General features: G+C 52.4%; 1 protein-coding gene across 1 annotated transcript; it reads right to left on the reverse strand.

The window, feature by feature from the left end:
- Window positions 1-2,046: 2,046 nt before the first annotated feature.
- LOC144674639 (sulfotransferase 1B1-like) lies at window positions 2,047-20,893 on the reverse strand. Its single transcript, XM_078535904.1, has 7 exons — window positions 20,636-20,893; window positions 17,988-18,116; window positions 11,499-11,596; window positions 10,577-10,703; window positions 8,824-8,918; window positions 4,250-4,430; window positions 2,047-2,749 (listed from the first exon to the last, which is right to left on the reverse strand). The coding sequence occupies exons 1-7, from the start codon at window positions 20,808-20,810 to the stop codon at window positions 2,637-2,639; spliced, it is 918 nt and encodes a 305-aa protein (XP_078392030.1). The 5' UTR covers window positions 20,811-20,893; the 3' UTR covers window positions 2,047-2,636.
- Window positions 20,894-23,434: the final 2,541 nt, after the last annotated feature.

A 23,434-nucleotide genomic window follows, 5' to 3' on the forward strand; every position in this document is an offset into this window, starting at 1 on the left:
GAGCCGCACTGTCGGAGGGTCAGTACTGAGGGAGTGTCACACTGTCGGAGGGTCAGAACTGAGGGAGAGCCGCACAATCGGAGGGTCAGTACTGAGGGTGTGTCACGCTGTCGGAGTGTCAGTATTGAGGGAGCGCTGCCCTATAGGAGGGTCAGTACTGAGGGAGAGCCGCCCTGTCAGAGGGTCAGTACTGAGGGAGCGCTGCACTATCAGGGTCAGTACTGAGGTAGCGCCACACTGTCAGAGGGTCAGTACTGAGGGAGCACCGCACTGTCGGAGGATCAGTACTGCGGTAGCACTGCATTGTCGGAGGGTCAGTACTGAGGGAGCGCCGCACTGTCGGACGGTCAGCACTGAGGAAACGCAGCACTGTTGGCGGGTCAGAAATGAGGGAGCGCCGCACTGTTGGAGGGTAAGCACTGAGTGAGCGCCTCACTGTCGGTGGGTCAGTACTGAGGGAGCGCTGCACTGCCATAGGGTCAGTACTGGGGGACCGCTGCACTGTCGGGAAGGTCAGTACTCAGGGTGCGCTGCACTGTCAGAAGGTTAGTACTGAGGGAGCGCCCCACTGTCGGAGGGTCAGTACTGAGGGAGCGCCGCACTGTCGAAGGGTCAGTACTGAGGGAGCACCGCACTGTCGGAGAGTCAGTATTGAGGGAGCACCACGCTGTCGGAAGGTCAGTACTGAGGGAGCGCCGCACTGTCGGAGTGTCAGTACTGAGGGACTGCTGCACTGTTGGAGGGCAAGAACTGAGAGAGTGCCGCACTGTTGGTGGGTCAGTACTGAGGGACCGCTGCGCTGTCGGAGGGTCAGTACCGAGGGAGCGCCGCACTGTCGGAGGGTCAGTACCGAGGGAGCGCCGCACTGTCGGAGGGTCAGTACTGAGGGAGTGCCGCACAGTCAGAGGGCCAGTACTGAGGGAACGCTGAACTGTCGGAGGGTCACTACTGAGGGAGCACTGCACTGTCGTAGGGTCAGTACTGGGGGAGCGCTGCACTGTCGGGAAGTCAGTACTCAGGGTGCACTGCACTGTCGGAGGGTCGGTACTGAGGGAGCACCACGCTGTCGGAAGGTCAGTACTGAGGGAGCGTCCCACTGTCAGAGGGTCAGTACTGAGGGAGCACTGCACTGTCGAAGGGTCAGTACTGAGGGAGCGCCGCACAGTCGGAGGGTCAGTACTGAGGGAGCGCCGCACTGTTGGAGTGTCAGCATTGAGGGAGCGCCGCATTGTCGGAGTGTCAGTACTGGGTGGGGGTCGCACTGTCGGAGGGTCAGAACTGAGGGAGCGCCGCACTGTCGGAGGGTCGGTACTGAGGGAGCACCATGCTGTCGGCAGGTCAGTACTGAGGGAGCGTCCCACTGTCAGAGGGTCAGTACTGAGGGAGCACCACACTGTCGAAGGGTCAGTACTGAAGGAGCGCCGCACAGTCGGAGGGTCAGTACTGAGGGAGCGCCGCACTGTCGGAGTGTCAGCATTGAGGGAGCACCACATTGTCGGAGGGTCAGTACTGGGTGGGGGTCGCACTGTCGGAGGGTCAGAACTGAGGGAGCGCCGCACTGTCGAAGGGTCAGTACTGAGGGAGTGCTGCACTGTCAGTCCCAGAGGGGGAAAGGACTGCGCATCTAATGCACTATGACACCCGGTCCCAGAGGAAGAAGGAACAACGTATCTGACGCACTGTGACACCCGTTCCCAGAGGGGGAGAGGACAGCTTATCTAATGCACTGTGACACCCGGTCACAGAGGGGGAAAGGACAGCGTATCTACCGCACTATGACACCCGGTCCCAGAGTGGGAAAGGACAGTGTATCTGACGCACTGTGACACCCGGTCCCAGAGGGGGAAAGGACAGTGTATCTGACACACTATGACACCCGGTCTTCACTGTGAGGCTGTAGATGCCTGGAGATTCCACAGACAAATCTGCAGGATGAATCCGTGCCCATTAATATCACACAGGGGGTGTTTTGTACGTCAGAGCTACCCTTGTGTTTGAAAGCTGTCTGTTGATGCTCCGCAATCCAGAGCATTATTCTTATTATGTGCTGAATATCTGACCGTGTTTAATTTCTTAATTCTACTTTTTGCATCAGCCCTTTGACTTTATTAACATTCTCCTCGAAAATTAAACTCTGTTAATCTCCTATGTGAAACGCTTTATTCAATCACAAAGTTAGCCAGGGGGAGCACAGAGGGAGATCATCGTCCAGGTCCACTGAACCTCTGTGTCTCTCCAAAGATCGGACGTTTAAACCCGGCGGGACATTGGACCAAGCGATTCGCAGAGGGACAGCTCCGCTCTTTCACGCACGGTTTTGGAGATCAGGTCCCCTCTCTTGGGGGAGTCGGTGATTCGGGGAGGCAAAATTTTGGCGGAAGCGGGAGGAGAATTTTTTGTTTTCCGCGGTGAGCTGTTGTGACCTGGAAGGCGCTGCCTGAAAGGGCGGTGGAAGCAGATTAATCGGAGGGCACAAAATGGGGAATTGGAGAAATAGTCAGCAAGGAGGAATCGGCGTGGACGCAGGTTGATGAGATTAATCTTTCAAAGGGCCGACACTGGCTCGAAGGGCCGAGCAGGCTCCTTCCCTGTCGGTGATCCATCGGCTCGGTGCACGTTGACATTTATTGCTTGCCTCATAGTTCTGTGCGGAATCGAAGGTCGGAGCCCTGCATCCTCTGCTCATAGTCGGAGTTGAAGGCCTCATCCTGAGTCATGGTGAAGTAATTCTTCCAGTCCCCCACCTCGCCTGCGGGAGAGATAGAGCGAGAGCTGTTAGCAAGTGTCCCCTCAGAGCTAGAGGCTTTTCCTCTCTGAGGAAAGGCCCAGGCTCCAGGTCTGGCCTAGTGCTGGTATCCCACCCCATGCAGTGCTGAACCCTGTGAACACAGGGATCAGGAAAGGCCCAGGCTCCAACTCGGGCCTAGGGCTGATATCCCATCCCGTGCAGTGCTGAACCCTGTGAACTCAGGGATCAAGAAAGGCCAGGCTCCAGGTCTGGCCTAGTGTTGTTATGCCACCTCCCCCCGCCCATAGAGTGCTGAACCCTGAGCACAGGGATCAGGAAAGGCCCAGGCTCCAACTAGGGCCGATATCCCGCCCCATGCGGTGCTGAACCCCTGTGAACACAGGGATCTGGAAAGGCCCAGATTCCAATGCAGGCTTCGGGCTGATATCCCACCCTACACAATGGAACTCTGCTGGCAGGGATCAGGAAAGGCCCAGGCTCCAAATTCGGGCCTAGGGCCGATATCCCGCCCCATGCGGTGCTGAACCCCTGTGAACACAGGGATCAGGAAAGGCCCAGGCTGCAACTCGGGCCTAGGGCCGATATACCAGCCCGTGCAGTGCTGAACCCAGTGAAAACAGGGATCAGGCAAGGCCCGGGATCCATATCGGCCTAGTGCTGATATCCCATCGTCCCCAGCACCGCATGACCTTTCCAGGCCTCCCAGCAGGATGACCGACTGTTGGGAAAAGATAAGGGACACTTTGACTTGTTGGAAGGTGATGATGAATGGGAGGCAGGCTAGGGAGGAGGGAGGTTGGGGTGGCCTCCAGGAAACCAGCGAGCGCATCGTCGCCATTGAGGTGGTCAAAAATATACGCCCAAAAACAAAACTATACGTTTGCGAGACTTCCCTCGCAGATTGGCCACCTCGACCCTGTTGACGCACCACGTGCTGCACCCTCGAAACTCCACCCTGCTCGCCGGACACCACCCGCTGGTCCCCAAACACACAAACATGAACACCGCTCTCCCGCACCCTGTTCAATCTGGCCTCCCTGCCAGACAGATTCAGCTGACCCTCGCCCCGACCCCCCCCCCCTTCAACCTACCTCACTCACTCAGAACCTCCCACACCCAAAACTACCCTCCACCACTCAATCAGATGCCCCAGCCCCACCCCTTTCAGGCCATCTTGACCCCCCCCAGCACCCCGCTGTTCCCACATACTGGGTGTGCTATACCGACTTCCCCCACACCCACCCCGTTCCTCCGGGCCTGCCCTTCTTACCCCCGCCACACCCCATTCTCCCCCCCCCCTCTCCATCTCAAGGTGGCCGGACACCGCAAATCCTGGGCCCGCTCAATACCATGGCTCACCTCCCCCACCCCCCCACCTCCCCGGCAACCCCAACACCGATGGACTTGGTCGACCCACCCCTCAGTCTGTGATAACCCCCCTCACCCCGTAGCACCTAACCCACTGAGCACAACCCGTCAGGCGGACCCCGACAGCCGCACCTTTCCTCATGAAGGTGGACACGGTCAGGTCAAAGACATTGGCCGGCACGGTGGAGTAATTGCTCATGGGGTTGGCCTTCATCGACTGGAAGGACGTGTGGTGGACGATCCTGTCGACAATGGCGTCGGGCAGCTCCTTGCCCAGGAATCTCATTATCTTCAGAATTTCCTGCTTTGGATTCTGTTGTGAGAATGAAGAGCAAAGGGAAGAGGGATTTAAACCCTTTAATATCCCACGCAGTCTAATCCTTCTCTTGCACTCACTCCCCACACCCTTAGCTATACCACCCAGTCTAATCCCACTCTCTCCCGCAACTATTAATATCCCACCCAGTCTAATCCCAATCTCCACCTCACTCCTCTCACCCTTCAAAATCCCACCTAGTTTAATCCCACCCTCTCCCTCACTCCCCGCACCCTTTGATATCCCACCCAGTTTAATCCCACTCCCTCCACCCCTCCCCGCACCATTTAATATCCCACTCACACTAATCCCATTCTCCCCCACATCCCCGCACCCTTTAATACCCCACCCAGCCTAATCCTGCTCTGCCCCACACTCCCCCATCCTTTAAAATCCCACCCAGTCTAATCCCACTCACCCCATCACTCCCCACACCCTTTAATATCCCACCCAGTCTAATCCCACTCTCTCCCTCACTCCCCGCAGCATTTAATATCCCACCCAGTCTAATCTCACTATCCCCCTCACTCCCAACACCCTTTAATATCCCACCCAGTCTAATCCCACTCTCTCCCCGCACCCTTTAATATCCCACCCAGTCTAATCCCACTCTCTCCCCGCACCCTTTAATATTCCACCCAGTCTAATCCCACTCTCCCCCTCACTCCCCACACCCTTTATTATCCCACCCAGTCTAATCCCACTCTCCCACTCACTCTCCGCACCCTTTATTATCCCATCCAGTCTAATCCCACTCTCTTCCCGCACCCTTTAATATCCCACCCGATATAATCCCACTCTCCCCCTCACTCCCCACACCCTTTAATATCCCAGCAGTCTAATCCCACTCTCCCCCTCACTCCCCACACCCTTCATTATCCCATCCAGTCTAATCCCACTCTCCCCCTCACTCCCCACACCCTTTATTATCCCACCCAGTCTAATCCCACTCTCCCACTCACTCTCCGCACCCTTTATTATCCCATCCAGTCTAATCCCACTCTCTTCCCGCACCCTTTAATATCCCACCCGATATAATCCCACTCTCCCCCTCACTCCCAATACCCTTTAATATCCCACCCAGTCTAATCCCACTCTCCCCCTCACTCCCCACACCCTTTAATATCCCAGCAGTCTAATCCCACTCTCCCCCTCACTCCCAATACCCTTTAATATCCCACCCAATCTAATCCTACTCGCCTCCTCACTCTCCACACCATTTAATATGCCACCTAGCCTAATCCAACTCTCCCCCTCATTCCCCACACTCTTTAATATCCCACCCAGTCTAATCCCACTCTCCCCCTCACTCCCCTCACCCTTTAATATCCCACCAACACAAATCCCACTCTCCCCCTTGCTCCCTGCAACCTTCAATGTCACACCCAGTCTAATCCCACTCTCCTGTTTACTCCCCAATCCTTTAATATCGCACCCAGTCTAATCCCACTCTCTCCCTCGCTCCCCATACCCTTTAATATCCCACCCAGTCTAATCCCACTCTCCCCCTCACTTCCCACACCCTTTAATATCGCACCCAGTCTAATCCCACTCTCCCTCTCACTCCCTGCACCCTTTCATTTTCCACCCAGTCTTATCCCACTCTCCCCCTCACCCTTTAATATCCTACCCAGCGTAATCCCACTCTCCCCCTCACTCCCCACACCCTTTTATATCCCACCTAGTCTAATCCGTCTCTCCCCCTCACTCTTCACATCCTTTAATATCCCACCCAGTCTAATCCCACTCTCCCCTCACTCTCGTTAATAACCCACCAACCCTAATCCCACTTTGTCCCCGCACCCTTTAATAGCCTACCCAGTCTAATCCCACTCACTCCCTGCTCCCTTTAATATCCCACCCAGTCTAATCCCACATTCTCCCTCACTACCCGCACCCTTTAATATCCCACCCAGTCTACTACCACTCTCCCCCTAACTCTCCGTACCCTTTAATATCCCACCCAGTCTAATCTCACTCTCCCTCACTCCCCACACCCTTTAATATCCCACCCAGTCTAATCCCACTCTCCCCCTCACTCCCCACACCCTTTAATATCCCACCCAGTCTAATCCCACTCTCCCCCTCATTCCCCACACCCTTTAATATCCCACCCAGTCTAATCCCACTCTCGTCCCCACTACCCACACCCTTTAATATCCCACCCAGTCTAATCCCACTATCTCCCTCACTCCCCACACCCTTTAATATCCCACCCAGTCTAATCCCACTCTCCCCCTCACTCCTCACACCCTTTAATATCCCACCCAGTCTACTACCACTCTCCCCCTAACTCTCCGTACCCTTTAATATCCCACCCAGTCTAATCCTACTCGCCTCCTCACTCTCCACACCATTTAATATGCCACCTAGCCTAATCCCACTCTCCCCCTCACTCCCCACACCCTTTAATATCCCACCCAGTCTAATCCCACTCTCCCCCTCACTCCCCACACCCTTTAATATCCCACCCAGTCTAATCCCACTCTCGTCCCCACTACCCACACCCTTTAATATCCCAGCAGTCTAATCCCACTCTCCCCCTCACTCCCAATACCCTTTAATATCCCACCCAATCTAATCCTACTCGCCTCCTCACTCTCCACACCATTTAATATGCCACCTAGCCTAATCCAACTCTCCCCCTCATTCCCCACACTCTTTAATATCCCACCCAGTCTAATCCCACTCTCCCCCTCACTCCCCACACCCTTTAATATCCCACCAACACAAATCCCACTCTCCCCCTTGCTCCCTGCAACCTTCAATGTCACACCCAGTCTAATCCCACTCTCCTGTTTACTCCCCAATCCTTTAATATCCCACCCAGTCTAATCCCACTCTCCCCCTCACTTCCCACACCCTTTAATATCGCACCCAGTCTAATCCCACTCTCCTTCTCACTCCCTGCACCCTTTCATTTTCCACCCAGTCTTATCCCACTCTCCCCCTCACCCTTTAATATCCCACCCAGCGTAATCCCACTCTCCCCCTCACTCCCCACACCTTTTTATATCCCACCTAGTCTAATCCGTCTCTCCCCCTCACTCTTCACATCCTTTAATATCCCACCCAGTCTAATCCCACTCTCCCCCTCACTCTCGTTAATAACCCACCAACCCTAATCCCACTTTGTCCCCGCACCCTTTAATAGCCTACCCAGTCTAATCCCACATTCTCCCTCACTACCCGCACCCTTTAATATCCCACCCAGTCTAATCCCACTCTCCCCCTAACTCTCCGTACCCTTTAATATCCCACCCAGTCTAATCTCACTCTCCCTCACTCCCCGCACCCTTTAATATCCCACCCAGTCTAATCCCACTCTCCCCCTCATTCCACAAACCCTTTAATATTCCACCCAGTCTAATCCCACTCTTCCGCTCACTCCCCGCACCCTTTAATATCCCACCCAGTCTAATCTCACTCTCCCACCCACTCCCCGCACCCTTTAATATCCCACCCAGTCTAATCTCACTCTCCCTCTCTCCCCACACACTTTAATATCCCTCTAACCTAATCCCACTCTCCCCCTCACGACCCGCACCCTTTAATATCCCACCCAGTCTCATCCCACTCTCCCTCACTCCCCGCACCCTTTATTATCCCACCCAATCTAATCCCACTCTCCCCCTCATTCCACACACCCTTTAATAACCCACCCAGTCTATCCCACTCTCCCCCTCACTCCCCACACCCTTTAATAACCCACCCAGTCTAATCCCACTCTCCCCCTCACTCCCCACACCCTTTAATATCGCACCCAGTCTAATCTCACTCTCCCACCCACTCCCCGCACCCTTTAATATCCCACCCAGTCTAATCCCACTTTCCCTCTCACTCCCCGCACCCTTTAATATCCCACCCAGTCTATCCCACTCTCCCCCTCACTCCCCACACCCTTTAATATCCCACCCAGTCTATCCCACTCTCCCCCTCACTCCCCACACCCTTTAATATCCCATCCAGTCTAATCCCACTTTCCCTCTCACTCCCCGCACCCTTTAATATCCCACCCAGTCTAATCCCACTCTCCCCATCACTCCCCACACCCTTTAATATCCCACCCAGTCTAATCCCACTAACCCGCTCACTCCCCGCACCCTTTAATAACCCACCCAGTCTAATCCCACTCTCCCCCTCACTCCCCACACCCTTTAATATCCCACCCAGTCTAATCCCACTCTGCCCCTCACTTCCCACACCCTTTAATATCCCACCCAGTCTAATCCCACTCTCCCCCTCACTCCCCACACCCTTTAATATCCCACCCAGTCCCACCCTACTCTGCCCCTCACTTCCCTGCCAGTCACATTTGAATACTCCCCTGTATCAGGAGGAATCCCGGGAGTTTAAAAGCAGGTGTTAAAGTCACTAGCAGTGAAAATACCTCTTTGATGTCTTCGTAGAAAATGTAGAGGATGGGGTATTTGTCTCTGTTTACCCACCAGCCCAACACATGGTCATGCCACAGACCGTAAGAAACTGCGAGAGGGAGAGAGTGGGTGCAGAGAGTGGTGATTCACATCTCCACTATACTGTTCATATACACATAAGGAGAGGTGTACACACTCACACACTCACTCTCAGTCACTCACATTCACACACGCTCACTCTCAGTAAATCACAGACACACTCACTCACATGAGCACACTCTCACTCACACACTGACGCACACACTGACACTCACACACATACACTCCATCACACACACACACACACACAGACACACACACACAGACACACACACACACACACACACACAGACAGACACACACAGACACACGTACTGTTACCAACAGATACACACACACTCAAACTCACACACACTCACTAACATGCGCACGCACACACACACACACATATAATCTCTCTCTCAAACCCTCGCATACATTAACACACGCAAACGCACAATCTCCCCCTCACTCCCCGCACCCTTTAATATCCCACCCATTTCAATCCCACTCTCCCCCTCACTCTCCAGACCCTTTAATATCCCACCCAATCTAATCCCGCTCTCCCCCTCACTCCCCGTACCCTTTAATATCCCACCCAGTCTAATCCCACTCTCCCCCTCACTCCCCACACACTTTAATATCCCACCCAGTCTAATCCCACTCTCCCCATCACTCCCCACACACTTTAATATCCCACCCAGTCTAATCCCACTCTCCCCATCAATCCCCACACCCTTTAATATCCCACCCAATCTAATCCCACTTTCTCCCTCACTCCCTGTACCTTTGAATATCCCACCCAGTCTAACCCCACTCTCTCCCTCACTCTTCACACCCTTTAATATCCCACCCAGTCTAATCTCACTCTCCCCCTCACTCCCCGCACCCTTTAATATCCCACCCAGTCTAATCCCACTATCCCCCTCACTCCCCAATCCATTATTATCCCAACTAATCTAATCCCACTCTCCCCCTCACTCCCCGCACCCTTTAATATCCCACCCAGTCTAATCCCACTCTCTCCCTCACTCCCCGCACCCTTTCATATCCCACCCAGTCTAATCCCACTCTCGCCCTCACTCCCCGCACCCTTTAATATCCCACCCAGTCTAATCCCACTCTCTCCCTCACTCCCCGCACCCTTTAATAACCCACCCAGTCTAATCCCACTCTCCCCCTCACTCCCCACACCCTTTAATATCCCACCCAGTCTAATCCCACTCTCCCCCTCACTCCCCACACCCTTTAATATCCCAGCAGTCTAATCCCACTCTCGCCCTCACTCCCCGCACCCTTTAATATCCCACCCAGTCTAATCCCACTCTCTCCCTCACTCCCCGCACCCTTTAATAACCCACCCAGTCTAATCCCACTCTCCCCCTCACTCCCCACACCCTTTAATATCCCACCCAGTCTAATCCCACTCTCCCCCTCACTCCCCACACCCTTTAATATCCCAGCAGTCTAATCCCACTAACCCGCTCACTCCCCAATCCTTTAATATACCACCCAGTCTAATCCCACTCTCTCCCTCACTCCCCGCACCCTTTAATATCCCACCCAGTCCAATGCGCTCATGTAAACACACACACACTTACACACACACCAGGGGCTAACACACATAGTGACATGATCGCAGTGTGTCTATTTAAACAGATTTCTGCTGTAATCTCTCTCAGTACATACCGTTACCCTGCAGGAACCTGTGGAAATATTCCTCCCAGCTCCCCGGCTCAGGTTGTAGTTTGTTCATTAAGTCAAAGAAAAAGAATGAGACCAGGTTATCTTTTGCATTCCTTGCACAATAGATTATCTGTGGAGAAAGCGAAGGGGGAGTGGATGGATAGAGCTTTCGCGCATCTTGAACACAACTCTGCAATCTAACATGTACCTTCAAACGCAAATGGACCAGCCATATAAATACTGTGGCTCCAACAGCAGGTCAGAGGCTGGGAATCCTGCGGAGAGTAACTCACCTCCTGACTCCCCAAAGCCTGTCCACCATCGACAAGCCACCAGTCCGGAGTGTGATGGAATACTCCCCACTTGCCTGGATGAGTGCGGCTCCCACAACACTCAAGAAGCTCGACACCATCCAGGACAAAGCAGCCCCGCTTGATCAGCACCCCATCCACAAACATTCACTCCCTCCACCACCGACGCACAGTAGCAGCAGTGTGTGTACCATCTACAAGATGCACTGCAGCAACTCACCAAGGCTCCTTCGACAGCGCCGCCCGAACCCACGACCTCTACCATCTAGAAGGACAAGGGCAGCAGACACATGGGGAATACCATCACCTGGAAATTCCCCTCCGAGCCACTCACCATCCCGACCTGGAAATATATCGGCCGTTCCTTCACTGTCGCTGGGTCCAAAATCCTGGAACTCCCTCCCTAACAGCGCTGTGGGTGTACCTACACCACACGGGGACTGCAGCGGCTCACCACCACCTTCTCGAGGGGCAGTTAGGGATGGGCAATAAAAGCTGGGGCCCAGCCAGCAACGCCCACATTCCTTGAAAGATTAAAAAGCACAGAGATGCAAACGCTCACACACACACACACACACACACAGCCACAATGCGACTGATAAAGAGTATCATACCTTGCATTTCTGGTCCAGGAAGGACCTGGGCAACAGTTGGAAGGGAAGGTGGGTTTTAATCACTTTGGGAGATGGCAGCTTCGCGAGAAGTTCAGTTCCTGGAAAAAAAAAACAGGAAAGAGTGGGGTGAGAAACGTTTGCTTGGGTCCGTCAGTCCGACAGGCGCGGGGCTGGGTTTCTATTGGGGTCACGATGTCACGTGGCGGGCGGTGAGTGAAGCCACGCGGAGCAGGGTTGGGGCTGCAGAACGTTGGGATGTGAGGTGTATTTCGAAGGGGCACCGCAGGCCGACGACGTGAAAGCAGGCGGCCCAGCAGCTCTACCGACCAAGGTCAGGGAGAGGCCGTTGGGAAGCTCTTGGGCCGGTCGGCGGGAATTGCGTTTTGGAAAGTCGGATGCCGAGGTTGGGGGGCGGGGGGGGGGGTGTTGGGAAAGACCAACGGGGAAAGAGATCGAGGAAGACAAAGTAAGGCCAAGGAAGGCTCACAAACTGGACGAGCGTGGCGCCATGGAGGACAGTCCAAGCCTGTGGGGGGAGACGAATGAGGAGGCCCACGAGGTCCACGTGCGCCTTCGGGCAGGGTACTGGAAGAGAAAGCGAAGTCGAGGGATGGCGAGTGGGCTTTGAGCTTACAGTCGGTTCGCAGTCCGAGGGAAAGACAGATAACACACACACACACACACACGAAGGGCCGAATGGCCTCCCCCTGTTGCTTTGCCCCCTCTCCGCCCAGCCACACAGCGCCCTTGGCCCCGTGTGCCATAACCCACTCTAAAGGGTGCAAACTGTCGTACAGGTGATGAGGGCAGCCGGCTCGTGCACAGCAAGATCCCAGTCGCTCTCGGCTCGTGTCCATTTGGTCCGGGGCGGGGGTGGGGGGGTGGGGGGGGTGGTGGTGGCCTGGCCCCAGGGCACAGCGAGGGAAACCACACCTGCCTAGCCTTTCCCCAGCCGCTGTGGGGTTCCACGGACTACGTGTCAAGAAGCTATAATGTATATAATATTATTGAGAAATATTTTTCGTTTAAAATAGAGGTTTAGTCTGTGTATGTGTGTGTGTCTTAATTGGATTAAAGCCAGCTCGTCTGGGTGCTTTGATGAGTACTAGTTTTGAGATGTAAGGGAGTTAAGAGAGCATTTGTATTTTTTTGGGGAGAGCATTCAAGAAGTGGAGTGAAATCTGGCACCTAACTAGCAGAGACCAAGCAATGTGTTTATATCACCGATAAAATTGGTACAATGAAAAGGGTTTTATTGTTATAGAGTGATAGAGGTCTACAGCACAGAAAAAGGCCCTTCGGCCCATCGAGGCTGTGCCGGTAAAACAAATACCTAACTATTCTAATCCCATTTCCCAGCCCTAGGCCCATAGCCTTGTATGCCATGTGGCATCGCAAGTGCACATCTAAATACTTCTTAAAATGTTATGAGGGTTTCTGCCTCTACCACCCTTTCAGGCAGTGAGTTCCAGATTCCCACCACCCTCTGGGTGAAAAAATTCTCCCTCATATCCCCTCTAACCTCCTGCCCCTCAGCTTAAATCCATGCTTCCTGGTTATTGATCCCTCCACCAAGGGGAAAGTTCCTTCCTGTCTACCCTATCTATGCCCCTCATAATTTTATGCACCTCATTCATGTCCCCCCTCAATCTCCTCTGCTCCAGGGAAAATAACCCCAGTCTATCCAATCTCTCCTCATAACTAAAACTCTCCAGCCCAGGCAACATCCTGGTAAATCTCCTCTGCACTCTCTCTAGTGCAATCACATCCTTCCTATAATGCGGGTTCCAGAACTGCATGCAATACTCTAGCTGTGGCCTAACCAGCGTTTTATACAGTCCCAGCATAACCTCCCTGCTCTTATATTCAATGCCTCAGGCTAATAAAGGCAAGTATCCCATATGCCCTCTTACCCACCTTATCCACCTGTCCCGCTACTTTAAGGGACTGGTGGACATGAACACCAAGGTCCCTCTGATCCTCGTTACTTCCCGGGGTCCTACCATTCATCGTGTATTCCCGTGCTTTGTTTGTCCTGCCCAAGTGCATCACCTCACACTTACCCGGATTAAATTCCATTTGTCACTGATCAGCCCATCTGACCAGCCCGTCTATATCCTCCTGTAATCTAAGACTATCCTCCTCACTATTTACCACCCCACCAATTTTCGTGTCATCTGCGAACTTACTAATCAACCCTCCTACATTCAAGTCTAAATCGTTTATATATACTACACACAGCAAGGGACCCAACACCGACCCCTGTGGAACCCCACTGGACACAGGCATCCAGTCACAAAAACACCCCTCGACCATCACCCTCTGCTCAGCCAATTCAGGGTCCAATTTCCTAAATTGCCTTGGATCCCATGGGCTCTTACCTTCGTTATCAGTCTCCCATGCGGGACCTTATCAAAAGCCTTGCTGAAGTCCAAGTAGACTACGTCAAATGCATTGCCCTCATCTACACACCTGGTCACCTCTTCGAAAAATTCAATCAAATTGGTCAGACATGACCTCCCCTTAACAAAACCATGCTGACTGTCCTTGATTCATCCCTGCCTCTCCAAGTGTAGATTAATTCTGTCCCTCAGAATCGCTTCCAATAGTTTCCCCACCACTGAGGTTAGACTGACTGGCCTGTAGTTCCCTGGTTTGTCCCTTCCTCCCTTCTTGAATAACGGTACCACATTGGCTGTCCTCCAGTCCTCTGGCACCTCTCCTGTGGCCAGAGAGGTATTGAAAATTATTGCCAGCGCCCCTGCTATCTCCTCCCTTGCCTCACTTAACAGCCTGAGGTACATTTCATCCAGGCCTGAAGATTTATCTACTTTTAAGCCTGCCAGACCGCTTAGAACCTCCTCCCTTTCTATGCTGATGTCTTTAATTAAATCACAGTCCTTCTGCCTGATTTCCATACCCTCTCACTTGTGAACACAGACACAAAGTATTCATTAAGAACCCTACCTACGTATTCCGGCTCCACACACAAATTACCACTATGGTCCTTAATGGGCCTTGCTCTTTCCCTAGTTATCCTCTTACTCTCAATGTACTTGTAAAATAACTTTGGATTGTCCTTTATTTTACCTGCCAATGTTTTTCCTGCCCCCTTTTTACTCTCCTAATTTCCTTTTTAAGTTCCCCCCTACACATTCTATACTCCTCTAGGGCTTCCGCTGTTTTGAGCCCTCGGTATCTGTCATAAGCCTCCCTTTTTCTCTTTATCCAATCCTGTATATCCCTCGACATCCAGGGGTCCCCGGATTTGTTGGTCCCACCCCTTGACTTGACTGGATTATGTTGGCCCTGGACTCTCCCTATTTCCTCCTTGAATGAGTCCCACTGCTCTGACGCAGATTTACCTAAAAGTTGCTGCTCCCAGTCCACTCTGGCCAAATCATATCTGATCTGATTAAAATCGGCCTTCCCCCAATTTAAAACTCTGATTTCTGGCCCATCCATGTTCTTTTCCACAACAACCTTGAATGTAACAGAGTTATGATCACTATCTGCAAAACGCTCCCCCACTGATACCTCTAACACTTGCCCGGCTTAATTCCCCAAAATTAAGCCCAGGACCACACTTCTCTTGTAGGAACTTTTGCATACTGGCTTAAAAAGCTCTCTTGTTTAGTTGTTTAGAGAGGTTTAGTTCGGATGCTGGTAATACAAAGAGAATTTACATTCCATGGGCTGTGCGAGGTATCCCTTCAGCAGTTTTGGGTGTGCAGGGCAGAGGCTATGTGAGATCAAAAGGCAGCTGTAAGCCTCCAACTGGCCCCACAGGAACCAAAGTGAAAAGAACTTCATTTTGAATTGGTGGGGTGAAAATGCTTTGCCTGGTGTCTGGTTAAGTCTATGGGTCGCTGTTGCCTTAATGGAGTTTAGCTTGGGAATTGGTTAAAAGTTATGATATTAGTAATTTGAAGCCATGTGTATATATAGTGTAACCTGTGTAAATTAATCAAATGTTTCACCTAGTTCAATGTAAAATCACAAGAACGGGTGGTCTGATTCCTAAATTTAAAGGCGTAATCTCAAATATAACAGGTAAAATTATAGGTTATGGCAGTTGTTCAAAGGATCCCTCTGGAAATTTTAAATAACCCCTCTTTACAAACTGCTCAGTCATAATACATGAGAGAGGGCTAGGCATCTTGAACGGAAAGAGAGTGCGGCATGGCCTCAGAGCTGGTCTTACAGATGTACCTGTCCTGGGAGTGTTTGATGGGGACAGTGTAGAGGGACCCTTACTCTGTATCTAACACCGTTCTGTACATGTCCTGGAAGTGTTTGACGTGGATAATGTAGAGGGAGCTTTACTCTGTATCTAACCCCGTGCTGCACCTGCCCTAGCAGTGTTCGACAGGGACAGTGTTAGAGGGATCTTTACTCTGGATCTAAACCCGTGCTGTACCTGTCCTGGGAGTGTTTGACTTGGACAGTGTAGAGGGAGATTTACTCTGTATCTAACCCTGTGCTGTACCTGTCCTGGGAGTGTTTGACTTGGACAGTGTAGAGGGAGATTTACTCTGTATCTAATCCCGTGCTGTACCTGTCCTGGGAGTGTTTGATGGGGACGGTGTAGAGGGAGCTTTACTCTGTATCTAACCCCATGCTGTACCTGTTCTGGGAGTGTTTGATGGGGACGGTGTAGAGGGAGCTTTACTCTGTATCTAACCCCATGCTGTACCTGTCCTGGGAGTGTTTGATGGGGACAGTGGAGAAGGAGTTTTTCTCTGTATCTAACCCTGTGCTGTACCTGTCCTGGGAGTGTTTGGTGGGAATAGTGTAGAGGGAGATTTGCTCGGTATCTAACCCCATGCTGTACCTGCCCTGGGAGTGTTTGAAGGGGACTGTGTAGAGGGAGCTTTACCCTGTATCTAACCCAGTGCTGTACCTGTCCTGGGAGTGTTTGATGGGGACAGTGTAGAGGGAGCTTTACTCTGTATCTAACCCTGTGCTGTACCTGTCCTGGGAGTGTTTGATGGGGACAGTGTAGAGGGAGCTTTACTCTGTATCTAACCGCGTTCTATACCTGTCCTGGGAGTGTTTGATGGGGACGGTGTAGAGGGAGCTTTGCTCTGTATCTAACCCCGTGCTGTACCTGTCCTGGGAGTGTTTGATGGGGACAGTGTAGAGGGAGCTTTACTCTGTATCGAACCCCATGCTGTACCTGTCCTGGGAGTGTTTGATGGGGACTGTGTAGAGGGAGCTTTACTCTGTATCTAACCCCGTGCTGTACCTGTCCTGGGAGTGTTTGGTGGGGACAGTGTAGAGGGAGATTTACTCTGTATCTAACCCCGTGCTGTACCTGTCCTGGGAGTGTTTGATGGGGACGGTGTAGATGGACCTTTACTCTGTATCTAACCCCATGCAATACCTGTCCTTGGAGTGTTTGACTTGGACAGTGTAGAGGGAACTTTGCACTGTATGTAACCCTGGGTTGTACCTGTCCTGGGAGTGTTTCATGGGGACAGTGTAGAGGGAGCTTTACTCTGTATCTAACTCCATGCTGTACCTGTCCTGGGAGTGTTTGACGGGGACAGTGGAGAAGGAGCTTTATTCTGTATCTAACCCTGTGCTGTACATGTCCTGGGAGTGTTTGACTTGGACAGTGTAGAGGGAGCTTTACTCTGGACCTAACCCCGTGCTGTACCTGTCCTGGGAGTGTTTAGTGGGAACAGTGTAGAGGGAGATTTGCTCGGTATCTAACCCCGTGCTGTACCTGTCCTGGGAGTGTTTGAAGGGGACTGTGTAGAGGGAGCTTTACCCTGTATCTAACCCAGTGCTATACCTGTCCTGGGAGTGTTTGATGGGGACAGTGTAGAGGGAGCTTTACTCTGTATCTAACCCTGTGCTGTACCTGTCCTGGGAGTGTTTGATGTGGACAGTGTAGAGGGAGCTTTACTCTGTATCTAACCGCGTTCTATACCTGTCCTGGGAGTGTTTGATGGGGACGGTGTAGAGGGAGCTTTACTCTGTATCTAACCCCATGCTGTACCTGTCCTGGGAGTGTTTGATGGGGACAGTGTAGAGGGAGCTTTACTCTGTATCTAACCCCGTGCTGTACCTGTCCTGGGAGTGTTTGATGGGGACGGTGTAGAGGGAGCTTTACTCTGTATCTAACCCCGTGCTGTACCTGCCCTGGGAGTGTTTGATGGGGACAGTGTAGAGGGAGCTTTACTCTGTATCTAACCCCGTGCTGTACCTGCCCTGGGAGTGTTTGATGGGGACGGTGTAGAGGGAGATTTACTCTGTATCTAACCCCGTGCTGTACCTGTCCTGGGAGTGTTTGATGGGGACGGTGTAGAGGGAGCTTTACTCTGTATCTAACCCCGTGCTGTACCTGTCCTGGGAGCGTTTGGTGGGGACGGTGTAGAGGGAGATTTACTCTGTTTATATCTTTTTACTCTCCACCGTGGTGTTCCTCCTGTCATGCCTTGGCGATCGCCTCTGCTGTTGTGTCCCTTTGTGTCCTCTCACCTGAAGGGACTTGTGCCGCATAGCTGAACTCCAGGAACGGGATCCTGCTCTGTATCGGGGCTCGCCGACACCTCTCCGGGTCCCCGTCTTGGAGAATGAAATCCACGATCTCTTGCACCCAGGTGGTTCCTGGCAGGAGACACACATAGAGAGGGGAGGAGTGGGGTTAGCTTGGAATTCAAAGGAGCTCAAAGCGTTACATTTTGAGGAGGGATCAGAGCCTCCTGGCCTGCCTGCACTTGATGGGCTGAATGGCCTCCTCCTACTCTAATCTGCTCGAACATCCTCAGTGCCCGGGTTCTGGAGGTCTGCAAACCTGCTCAAAACAGACTGAAAGTTAAACCCAGCATCTACAAGCCAGTCCGTTGAACATCGGTGGTGGGGAAACATTTAGAAACTGTAATTCCAGACAAAATGAATCATCCCACGTACAAATGCGGGTTAGTTAAGGTAAGCCGGCACTGGTTTTGTTCAGGGTGACTCGTGTTTGACTCATTTGCAGGAAGAGGGTAACAGAGAGGGTAGATGAGGGCAATGCTGTTGATGTGGTGTACCCGGGCTTCCAAAAGGTGTTCGATAAGGTGCCACACAACAGACTTGTGAGCAAAGTTATAGCACATGGTATAAAAGAGGCAGTAGCAACACGGATGAGGAATTGGCTGAGTGACAGGAAACAGGGATTTGGGGGGGTTAATGGGTGTGACCCGGGCTGAAGGAGGGTTTGTGGTGGACTTCTCCAGGGGTCAGTGTCGGGACCCTTGCTCTTCCTGAAATTAATGACCTGGACCTCGGAGTACCGGGCGGCAATTTCAACAATTGCGGAGGATACGAGACTCAGAAGTGTTGTGAACTGCGAGGAGGACATTGGGGAACTTCAAAAGGGCATGGACAAGCTGCTGACATGGGCGGAGATGCGGCAGGTACAGTTTAACACGCAGAGAAGTGCGAAGCAATTCATTTTGGTAGGAAGAATGCGGAGAGAAAATATAAACTTAAGGGGACAATTCTAACGGGGGGGGGGTGCAGGAGCAGAGGGAGCTGGGGGTATATGTGTATAAATCATTGAAGGGGGCAGGACAGGTTGAGAGAGCGGTTAATAAAGCAGACAGTATCCTGGGCTTTATTAATAGGGGCGTAGAGTACAAGAGACAAGGAGGTTATGTTGAACCTGTATAAGACACTAGTTCAGCCTCAGCTGGAGTATTGTGTCCAGTTCTGGGCTCCGCACTTTAGGAAGGATGTGAGGGAAATAGAGAGAGAGAGAGTGCGGGAAAGATTCACGGGAATGGTTCCAGGGACGAGGAACTTCAGTTCCATGGATCGATTGGAGAAGTTGGGACTGTTCTCCTCGGAGAAGAGAAGGTCGAGAGGAGATTTGATCGAGGTGTTCAAAATCGTGAGTGGGTCTGGGACAGAGTGGATCGGGAGAAATTGTTCTCATTGGGGGAAGGATGGAGAAGCAGAGGGACACGGATTGAAGGCGATGGGTAAAAGGAGCGACGGAGACACGAGGAGAAACTTTTTCACGCAGCGAGTGGTTAGGATCTGGAACGCGCTGCCTGAGAGTGTGGGGGAGGGAGGGTCAATCGAGGGGTTAGGGTCTGGAACGCGCTGCCTGAGAGTGTGGGGGAGGGAGGGTCAATCGAGGGGTTAGGATCTGGAACGCGCTGCCTGAGAGTGTGGGGGAGGGAGGGTCAATCGAGGGGGTTAGGGTCTGGAACGCGCTGCCTGAGAGTGTGGGGGAGGGAGGGTCAATCGAGGGGTTAGGATCTGGAACGCGCTGCCTGAGAGTGTGGGGGAGGGAGGGTCAATCGAGGAGCTCGAGAGGGAATGGGATTGTTATCGGGAAAGGGAGATTGAGCAGGGTTAACAGGGAGAAGGTCGGGGAGGGGGACTAGGTGAGCTGCTCATAGGGAGAGCCAGCACAGACACCATGGGCAAACCGCCTCCTTCTGTGCTATATCCATTCGGTCATTCTATGTGTAGACTGGCCACGCCCTGATAGGTTAAGAAATCTGCCCGGGAATTCTAACAATAGGCCTAGGTGAGAGGCTGTGGTGTTTGAGGCCTAGGTGAGCGGCTGCGGAGTTTGAGGCCTAGTTGAGAGGCTGCAGAGTTTGAGGCCTAGGTGAGAGGCTGCGGTGTTTGAGGCCTAGGTGAACGGTTGTGTTGTTTGATGCCTAAGTAAGAGGCTGCGGAGTTTGAGGCCTAGGTGAAAAGCTGCAGAGTTTGAGGCCTAGGTGAGCAGCTACGGAGTTTGAGGCCTAGGTAAGAGGCTGCTGAGTTTGAGGCCTATGTGAGAAACTGCAGAGTTTGAGGCCCAGGTGAGCGGCTGCGGAGTTTGAGGCCTAGGTGAGCGGCTGCAGAGTTTGAGGCCAAGGTAAGAGGCTGCGGTGTTTGAGGCCTAGGTGAACGGTTGCGTTGTTTGATGCCTAAGTAAGAGGCTGCGGAGTTTGAGGCCTAGGTGAGCAGCTACGGAGTTTGAGGCCTAGGTAAGAGGCTGCGGTGTTTGAGGCCTAGAAGAGCGGCCGCGGAGTTTGAGGCCTAGGTAGGAGGCTGCGGTGTTTGAGGCCTAGGTGAGTGGCTGCGGAGCTTGAGGCCTAGCTGCTTCCTATGACCTGCTGTTGGAGGGCGCTAATGTCCCTCACCTGCTTTGGGGTAGGTGGCAATCAGAAGATCCTGGGGATCGGCCTGGAAACTCTCCACAGCATCCCAGTTCTCCAGGAAGATATCCGGCATGGGAACTCCACGCAAAGGCACGAGTTTTGGCCTCTTGATCTCGTGCTCAGTGCTGCCTTCTTCTGTCCCATCGCGGCTCGACATGGCTGGCAGTTGTCTCCGGCTGCGTCACGCTCCTCTGATCCCTGTCTCCTGCTCTCTCTGTAACACACAAGAATTGGAACGAGATTCAGTGGACTATGAACTTTGGAACTTGATAGAGAGATAAGGCATGACTTGGATGAGGGCGGGGAGAAGAGTTAAACTGAGTCAGTACGAGGGAGTCTCAGACAGAACACTGCCCACACAAGTAAATATACAGTCACACTCACAAATACACAGTCACATTCACACACACACTCATGGCATACACACAGACACACTCACCACACACATACACCCACACACACTCACCACACACACACAAACACACTCACCGCACACACACACATACACCCACACACACTCACCACACACACACACAAACACACTCACCGCACACACACACATACACCCACACACACTCACCACACACACACAAACACACTCACCGCACACACACACATACACCCACACACACTCACCACACACACACACAAACACACTCACCGCACACACATACACCCACGCACACTCACCACACACCCACACACACACACATACACCCACATACACTCACCACAAACACACTCACCGCACACACATACACAGACACACTCACCACACACAAACACACACGGACACACACATTCACAGACACATACACACATTCACCACACACACACACAAACACACACACACACACATACATATTCACACACACTCACAGTCACCACACACACACTCACCACACACACACATTCACCACACACGCGGACACACACACACAAACACACACACACACACATTCACATACACACACACACACACACAAACACTCACACACACACACACACACACATTCACACACACGCACTCACCATACACACACACACGCAGTGTCACACACACCATACACACACACGCACACTCTCACACACATTCACACACTCCCATACACACACACAAACACACACATGTACACACACACTCACGCACATGCACATACACACACACATAGGCACATATATACACACACACACACAAACACACACTCTGGCACACACACACACACTCATGCACACACACACACATTCATTCACACACTCTCACACACACATACACACAGACATTCTCTCTCTCACACTTGCTCACACACACACTGATTCACATACTCTCACACACAAACACACACACATACACCCACACACACACACTCACCCCACACACACACACTCACCACACACACTCACCACACACACACACACACATGGACACACACATTCTCACATATTCACTCACACACACATACACACATCCACCACACACATACACACACTCTCTCACACACACACACACTCTCTCATACACACAGACACACTCACACACACACACACTCACACACACTCACAGACACACTCTCACACACACAGACACACTCCCTCTCACTCACACACACTCACACACACTCACAGACACACTGACACACTTTCACACACACATTCACATGCACACGCACACAAACACACACACGGTCACACACATCCACACATGCACATTCAAATGCACACACATTCACACACACACATTCACACACACACATTAAGGCAGACTCAAACACCCAAATATTCTCAAAAGCTCACGCTCTACATAGTCACCTTGAATTTCTAGGTGGATTCTCCCCACTCTCTTTCCTGTCACTCGTGGCTGAATGTGGTGACTGATCCCAGATACACACCAGAGCTGGTCTGACAAGTCTGCTTTTGTGTTTGGAAGCTGTCGGACGTGGGTGTGCGAATAGGGCTCGATTTTCACATACAGAACCCGGCAACTCACCCGCCCGCATTGCACTGCAATTTCAAAACTGCGCCACGGGATGTGGGCATCTCTGCAGTTGAACGTTAAGGGGCGATGGTCATTGCCTGGCACTTGCGTGGGGCGAACGTTACTTGCCACTTGTTACCCTCCACAGTTGAGTATTCCCTTTGACACGGATTTAACTTTCGAGGGAACCGAGTGGCCACTTGATCCCCAGCCCTCCGCCCTGTAGCAAAGCCGCACAGATGCCCACATTGCTGGGATCAACAGCTGGTTTAAGTGGCTTAGCATAATTCGGTGCTGCTAAAACTGGTGGGGTGGTCAGTACAGCTTTGGGGATTTTAAGGCACTGTGGCACTCTTCAGTCCATTCAAATGTCTTACCTTCCTTTAACATGGGGAGCCATGACAATGCTGGCATTTGGAACCAGCTCCCGCTCGTGCCTATACACCGCAGAATCTCTCGTCCTGTCTTCAGCACCGGAGAATCCAAGATGGCCCTCATATTTGCTTCTCTAGCCGCTACTCGGCCCGGATAAGTCACTTTTGATTTGGCGAACACCCTCTTTGCCAAGTTGGTGACCAAATGGGCCCTTTGCGACCGATCACGTTCGAGTGCTGCAAATGTTTCTCCCCCCCCACCACCACCACCACCCCCACCACCGCCCCCCCAACCCCGGCCAAGTTCACCCGAGCACAACCAGATCATCAGGAGAGACGAGGTCAACGAGACCCTTCAACGACCGTAGGGGTTGCTCTTTAAAAAGGTGCCGGCTCGGTCTTCGTTCCGAAAAGGCACGGCTTCGGGTCGAT

This window comes from Cetorhinus maximus, unplaced genomic scaffold (genome assembly GCF_964194155.1).
Source record: "Cetorhinus maximus unplaced genomic scaffold, sCetMax3.hap1.1 HAP1_SCAFFOLD_737, whole genome shotgun sequence".
Lineage (NCBI taxonomy): Eukaryota > Metazoa > Chordata > Chondrichthyes > Lamniformes > Cetorhinidae > Cetorhinus > Cetorhinus maximus.

Coding starts and splice junctions, on each gene's coding strand:
- LOC144674639 (XM_078535904.1), bottom strand. CDS start 20,810: ATGTCGAGCCGCGATGGGACAGAAGAAGGCAGCACTGAGCACGAGATC. Junction 8,919..10,576: donor CAGGTTCCTGCAGGGTAACG/GTATGTACTGAG, acceptor TCCCTCTCGCAG/TTTCTTACGGTCTGTGGCAT. Junction 2,750..4,249: donor GTCCACCTTCATGAGGAAAG/GTGCGGCTGTCG, acceptor TCTCTCCCGCAG/GCGAGGTGGGGGACTGGAAG.